The 7,991-nt window shown below is 41.7% G+C and overlaps 1 protein-coding gene across 1 annotated transcript in view; it reads right to left on the bottom strand.

Moving 5' to 3' along the window:
- Positions 1-4,356: 4,356 nt before the first annotated feature.
- The window catches only part of CAPS2 (calcyphosine 2), a 54,373-nt gene continuing 50,738 nt past the window's right edge, over positions 4,357-7,991 (bottom strand). Inside the window, 1 exon segment of the mRNA XM_019543200.1 lies at positions 4,357-4,843. Within this exon segment, the coding sequence (XP_019398745.1) occupies positions 4,668-4,843 (176 nt within the window). The 3' untranslated portion in view covers positions 4,357-4,667.

The raw sequence follows: 7,991 nt of genomic DNA, 5'->3' as shown, positions 1-7,991 counted from the left end.
CACACAAGCAACAGCTGCCTGTGCCCCTGGCACATCATATTTAATTCCAAGATGAGGGACTTCTCCCCATATTAAGTGGGGGAAAAACTTTTATCCTGGAATCAAGTAAATACATAAGTTTCTAACCTGATCTTTCCTTATTTTAGTCTGAGCTTTTACCTTCTTGCTACTGATGCTAATTGTGTTAGCTATGTGATCACGGTTAACATTTTTAGTGAAGACTGAAGTCAAATATACATTAAATGTTTTGACCGTCTTCAGACTGTCTACCATTAGCTTTCCCTCTTTGTTGAGTAGTAAGCCAAGTTTTCCTTGGTCATTATCTTACTAAAGCGGAGATGGAATGTGTTCTTGTTACTTTTTATGTTCCTTGCTAGTTCCATTTCATTTCATGCCATGGCATTTTTGATTTTGTCTCTAAATGCTCATGCTATTTTTAGTGCTGTTCTTAATAAATTGGCCTATTTTCCATTTTTGTCTTCCTTTTTAAGTTTCAAGTCATTAAAAAGCTCAGGTTAGTTTCTTATGCCACTCCCTCTTTTTCTTTCATATTGGAATAGTTTGAACCCATGCCTTTACTTTTTTAAAAACTGGCAGTCTTTATTCTGCTATTACCCATCATTTGCCCAATAATCCTAGATTGCCTGTCTAGACACCAACCACAACCATCAACCATGTTTTCTCATGTCGTATTTCCCAAGGACTTTCAACAGGTTTGTCTCTGACTACATTCTAGACCTCAGAGAAAATATACCGAACAAGTTATGATCCCGTTCTTTTTCCCCCCTGCCTCTTTCTTGAACAAGCCATATCTTCTTCCATACCAATATGCCAATTGTAAATTAACCCGTTACATCATGCTAATTTTGTCAGAATCTATGTACTGATACTTCCATTTCCTCCTCTTTATTCACCAAACTTTCGTTACTACATAACTGACATGTAGTTTCCTTCATATACTCCCATGACTTAATTAATACATTTCCCCAGTGCTCCATAGATTTTAGGACTTTGTCCAGAGTTATACTTACTTATGGGTTTATTTTACTGGCCCTGCTGAATCTAGTTTGAAGTTCTTCTCAGTGGGTTAAGCAAGTCTATGATCAAAGTTGCTCTTCCCATTCTTTGTTAGATGGACCCCAGGTTTGCTCAACACATTGCCTTGGAACAGTTATTTTCCCATGGTCAAGGAAGCCAAAGACCTCTTTCTGATACCACCTACTTACATTCATCTCAAGGATCTGTATGTACTCACTCAGGGTAAAGAAAACACCACATGAGCACGAACTCCTTCACCGTTACTCTCAGAACCATGACCTATTCAACATCATACCAGGCAGTATGATCAGTGGTTGATCAGCCTTAGATTAGGAGTCACAGTGCCAGATGAGCTTCATCATGCTTCATCAAATCAGCAGCTAAATGCCTTCATCATCCTCAATAGGGAATTGCCAACTACCACCAGAATTTATCATTTCCTTCAAAGAAACGACAGCTATCAACCTCCCATCTTTGGAGTTGGGGGGGGGGGAACGGGACAACAACTGACATCTTCTCCAGCACTGCGTTTTATAGCTATGTAACAAAACACTTCCCTATGAAATGAGAAGTTGCGTCAAGATTCATCACCGTTCCCCAGCATCACCTATTTCATGCTAGGTGATGTCTACAAAAAAATCTCTTTAAAGAGAGATTCCCACTGTGACAGGAAGATGGTATATATTTTAATCAAACCCAGCCGCATTCTGTTACCAGAACAAGTGCTTATGGGAGTTTTCTTACTTTAGACATGAGTATATTCTTATTTTAGCCTAAAAGTAGAGAGATAATCTGTTATTTGGAGATTTTAAGGATGAAATCAGAATGATGGACAAATTATCTTGCGGCGATAAAGAAGGTCGTGTAGAACTAAATATGATTCATTAGAGATCGATATAACTCGGGGGTGTTCAACATCCAACTGGCTGGCCAAATACAGCCTGCAGAGCCATTGCATCCAGCTTGCAGAGCTCCCCACAAGTCCAGAAATTTGGTGGCAGAGTAGCAGTGGCCATTAATAGTGGCCAAATTTCCAAACCTCAATACCGGTATGGCTGGTCAGAGCCAAACTATACCCCCTTCCCCATGGGGCTGGGCCACGCCCCCTCCCACTTCTGGATTGGGCCCTGGCCATGCCACCTTTTCTCCCATGGGGCCAGGCTATATCCCTTTCCCTCTTGTGGGGCTAGGATGGAACCTGGCCATGTCCCCTTTCCTCCCACTGGGGCTGGGCATGCTGCCTTCCCCCCATGGGGCTGGGCTGCGGCCTGGCCATACTTCTTCCCCTCTCTACAGGGCCTGGCTGGGGCCAACCTTCCCCCCAGCACCCTCCACATGGCAAGATGGTGCCCACTGTGGCCACCCGGGACCCGGATCAGGAACAGCTGTCTGGCCTGCTGGGCAAAAAGGTCAGGCACTACTGACATAACCTGTGTAAGTTATAGTTAAACAGTAGGAAGTTAAAATAAATGAATCAGTAAAAATCAGAAAGAGAAAAAAGCTAAACACATGTAAATAGTAAATATAGCATGAAAAATTTTAAAATGAGTAAGGTCTATTAGGCAACTGACAGAAGACAAGTGGGCATGAAGCAGAAACAAAGTAAAAGAAAGTTAATACAGGCAGAACAAATCAGCCTGACAAAGTGGTGGAAGTCAAGCAGATTTCACTGTTGCTTTCAAATTCCTGCAAGTCAGAAGCTTTGTCTGAGAAAAGAAACGTATGCTATCTTCAGAAGGGAAGGCATGTCATAAATTCAAATGCACTCACACAAACACCAAGTAAACTATTCTGTTTTAATAGCACATAGCTCAACAATAGTCCAATTTCCAATTAGCCCCTACATTGAATATACCGATCACCAAAAACTATGATGAAACACAATTAAAAAAAATTAGGTGATACGGCATTTTCTACTTCTTAATACAATTAACTGTTTGGGATTTTAAAAAAATAGACTTTATTAAACGGCACAACTGGTTAAACATTTAAAGTAGCAAGGAAAATATGACTAGGACACGCACTTAAAAATTATTTTCTGTAATTGTACTTGGTACTGTTCAGAAGTCTTTGTTTCATATTTCCAAAAGTAGTAAAATGTACCTATCAGCTTGAACAAAGAACTTTATTATAAAAGTTCAACCTAAAAAAAAACCAAACAAACTATAACAGCAAAATGAAAACAGGTCATACATTTAAAACTCTTATTATTTGTTTGAAAAAACAATTCGGCAAAGAGTAAGGTCTTAAGTGCATTGCTACTTGACAGCAAATATACACAGTAAATCTACAATCTGAGCAAGGTATATCACTGAAACATGCGGAATCAATGTTCAATTCTGTGCGTCTGACAAAAATGAATAAATATGGTCAGGTCACCCCCGGTTGTTCATTATTTTGAAAATTGGAGTACTAAAGTGTATACACTGTTCTTAATTTTATATGCATTTTTTGGGGGAGAGGGGGAAGCAACTAGGGCTATGAAGCTTCGGTTGCTGATTTGATTCAGAGAAGATTCGGCCCAATTCGGCAGCCAAATCTCCAAATCTGAATTGAACCAGGAGGACCATTAATCTCTCCAAAATTGAATCGGAAGCCTCCAATTTGATTTGGAGAGATTTGACAATTTGGCCATAAACACAGCTTTACATGATTTTTCTACATACCTCGTGGTACCAGGTGGCTTGTGAATGCTGAGATGGTGGGGTATCCACAGGAGCATGGAGGGATCCCCAGCACACTCAGCGGCAGACCCAGAAGTGGATCGGAGTGCATGGGGGACCCCTCCCCCCCCCGCCTCAGTGACTGGAGTCTCCTGGGCCTGGGGGGGCACGTGGGGTTCCCCCACAGCCAAACACCAAACCAGGGCGTACTTCCAGTCCACTTCCTGGTCTGTCACCATGCATGCGGGGGGCCACCCCACGTTCCTGTGGGATGCTCCATCCGCCCCACCATCTCAGCATTCACAAGCCACGCCTGGTACCTCGAGGTATGTAGAAAAAACATTTAAACCTGTGCCTATCGCCGAATCGCTGATTCTCCAAATCAAAATCAAATCTTCAGATTCAATTCGGCTGAATCGAATCGAGACAGTGATCTAAATCGGTGAATCGAATTGGGACAGCGATCCGAATTGGGCCGAGTCCGAATCAAATACAGCCCACTTTTTCATGAGTAACAAATCTTAGAGAGAACCCAGTTACCATATACGTACACTATTCAAATATAAAGTTTTCTGACAGTACACCATACAATTAGAAATTATAATGCACAGTATGTTTTCGCCTGCATGTATTTCATCCACGTTATTATTTTAGCTTATTTTAATATTGACAAATTACACAGTCACTAGGATGGAACTGCACAGAGCTACTAACTTTTCTGACAAAAATCAGCAAAAAACACAAAAAAAAATACTGAAATAATGCTTAACGTAGTTCAAAAGGGAGCTGTATATATAACTTACCATGTTATCATTCTCAAATTGTACTCATTTTAGAACAAATTTGTAAGAAATCATTAAAAAGCAACACTTATCAAGACTAAATCCTTGTTTAATTTACTCCTTGTTTGATAGGTTTTATGCCTTGTTTGATAGGTTTCTCCCTTGATATTTTATGTCTTAAGTGCTAAATTCCCCAAGGATTCCTTAAGGTATTAACAAAATCTTCATCATCCATAATTCCGATACTTAGTCCTTCATAGTAATCTTCAAATTCACAATATGACACTTCATTTGGATTACTGCAGGCATCCTGCAGCGTTTCAAGAAATGAAGACTTAATTTCCTCCTCTGTGGCATCCCCTGTTAAAATATTATTTACCATTAAACACATTCACAAGAATACTCAATAGATACCATTTGATATATTTAAAGTAAATATGTAAAGTTATGCCTGCAAAGATTTTTCTCCTTCAACAAAACTATAATATTTAGATTTTTCAAAAGAAGTAGCTGCTGACTACCTTAAAGCAGGCTTTAGTTTGCCAGACTGTGTAGTGGATAGTTGTACCTAAGGTAGGCCATGAGATTCATTGCATCCTACTAATGCATTATTACAGCTATTGTCATCATTTTTCTTGAAACACAAGGTCAAAACAGATGAACAATGATAGGGAAAATTTTCTTCAAAAAATTCCAGAAGAGCCAGATGCAATCTGTAGCCTACTGCTCAGTCACTAAAACTTTAAACTTTGTAATTAAAGTGTGTGTATTTAATGCAATACAAGATCAAAGCTCTTAAAAGATCTTGGGATATCAAGTTTGCATTCTAAATTGATTTGGGAATTATGAGTGATTTCTTCTTGATCAAGATTAAACCCAAATTACTTTTAACACAGAAAATGAAAACTACATATCTGGAATTCTTGTCCTCTAAAAATACACATTGCAATGGATTACCACCCTTGGAGCGAAATTCTGGCTCCTCTCATTTCAGTCATTTTTACTCTTAAAGCCCACTTTCTATTCATGAAGGCAAGCAGCAGCACCCTTAAACTCTAAAGTTCTTTGCTTATGACCTAGGTCCAAGATCAGCAACACTGTACTAAACCTTGCAACCTGGTTGTCGCCATGGGTTGCCAATTTCAAGCTGCTGTTTCAGCCAACCATGCTCTGTGGGGAAGGATGCTTTCTCAGCCCTCTCAATGAAGCCTCTGTTCGCTGTTGCTACCAACAAACATGTCAAGCAAGGATCTGAAATGCCCAATTCAGTGGTGACAATGAACAGAAACTGCAGTATAGGGGGGCAAAGGATGAGAGCACAGCATGTGCAGGAGCAAGGACAGTTGGACCTAGAGAAGCAGCTGGATCACACAGTTATTAATTAAACGTGGGCTGAATTGGGTGGAACAGCAGCACCTTCGCTAGGCATGAGCACCCCAAGTGCCCCCGCCTGCTGGTGCTGCCACCACTGCCTACCGGAGCTGTGCACCATGGAAGAAGTGGCGGGAGGTCCCCACACTCCCCATCCTCCCTCACAACCACACGCTGCCCACCCAAACTCCATGCTGCTGCCACCCCCCTGGGCACAGGCTGCATGTGCCACCAGCCCCAGCCCCACACTCTGTGCTCCTACCCAGCTGAAGCTCCCCCCCCCCACTGCTTCCCTACCTGCCGCCCAGAATGGCACTCCAGGGAAGCCAAACAGGCCACTAGCGGCTGCAGCAGTGACAGTAGCAGCCCTGCCCAAAAGCTGCATGCTGACCAGGCTGGGCCCTTCCACCCACAAGAACGGGAGCGAGATTCAATAGGGTATGTTGGGGACATGTGCATACGTGGGCGCCTCGCTCCCACCCTCATGGGCGGAAGGGCTAAGCGGGTATAATTTGTTGGTGGGCACCATGGGCCAGAGGAAAATGCCTGGAGGGCCAAATGAAACTGCCTGGCGGGCCGGATTCAGCCCACAGGCTGTATTTTGCCCACTCCTGACTTATACTGTCATTCAGCTGTCTTGGTAAGTTCCTTTTTTAGATCAAAAGGGCCAAACCTCCAAACCATTACATACTGACAAATCAAATTAAAAAAGACGGAAAGCGGTTACATAACCTGCAACTCAGAAGACAGGAAGTAGGGGTAGCTCACTAATGTGCAGCTCAGAGGACAAGAATTCCAATTAAGTAATATTCTCCCTCTCCCTCCAGTCTAGAAATTCCTCTAACCATAATTCTGATGTACAGTTCACATACTTTTTTGGCAGAGGCTTCTGGAACAATCCTTTCCCCTTTAGTTGCAAGGTACATCAATCTGCCCTACAGATGGCACAACAAATGGCTAAGGTAACACCAGACCCTTCCTCTATTTCAAATTCCAAAAAGCCTAAAACAAAAAGCATGTATCCCCTCCCTCTACTGAAAATTCCGCATATTTTATTTTGCCCCTGGCCAATTCTCAGCTTCCATTAGATCTTTAGAATTCTGTAGGCTTTTTTTTTTTTCCATGTCAACATTGAAACTGCAAAAATCCTTCCCCAAACGGCTAATCACAGAATGGCCTCTAAACATATAAATCCTCACCTGCTTCCCAAATTGAGCATAGAAAGCTTTCTTTGTTTTCCCAGCCTCTGGGGTTTACTCACTCATGAACATTCCCATGATCTGTCAGACACCCTCCCACAACAACTACCTTACTGAATTATCACTTTAGAAGAACCAAAATTTTGGTAACAAGGGTGCTGCTCAACTCTAGCCCTGAAGTCCACAACACTGCTGAAGCAGTGCTAAACATTCAAAGTTCCTATTGGTGTCAACTAGAACTTAAGTTCAGAATTTCTGAAAATATCAAAAGCACAGCCAAAATGAAAAAAAAAAAAGAAGTATAATGAAAACTACAGTCAATTCAGGAATTACGTGAAGGACTGAAACCAGTAAAGAAAAAAAAAAAATCTATGACGCGAGCCTTCCCCTAGCCTCTCCCCTCCTCTGCCTCCAACATTTCTCCAAAAGCAAGCTATGACAACTAAGATTTCTTTGGATTATAGGAACTCAAGGTTCAAGAAAGGTATGTCTGTTATAACTATATTTTTCTCCCGTAGTAAAAATTAATTACAATAATTGTAACATATGAAGCCATTTTTAATTAAGTTTGTGAACATTATGGAAAGTACACAACTAGTCACCAAAACCAAAACAACAGTTAGTTCATTAAAAGTAAGAAAAAGCTTCCTATGGTGCGTGGATGACCTCTACCTGTCTGAAGAAGTCTATGGGCCAACAAGAGGTAAAGTGCTGCTGGACCTGGTACTGGCCACTGGGGATGACCTAATCACCAGAGCACCCCGAGGGATGACGAGGTCGAACGGTCACAAATTCCTGCAAGACCGTTTCAGGCTGGACATAAGGAAGAATTTCTTTACTGTCCAAGCCCCCAAGGTCTGGAACAGCCTGCCATCGGAGGTGGTTCAAGCACCTACATTGAACACCTTCAAGAGCAAATTGGATGCTTATCTTGCTGG

Source organism: Crocodylus porosus, unplaced genomic scaffold (genome assembly GCF_001723895.1).
Source record: "Crocodylus porosus isolate Cpor-Errol unplaced genomic scaffold, CroPor_comp1, whole genome shotgun sequence".
NCBI lineage: Eukaryota > Metazoa > Chordata > Crocodylia > Crocodylidae > Crocodylus > Crocodylus porosus.
The sequence above is the reverse complement of the archived record's forward strand: the minus strand, read 5'-3'. Positions and strand labels throughout refer to the sequence as shown.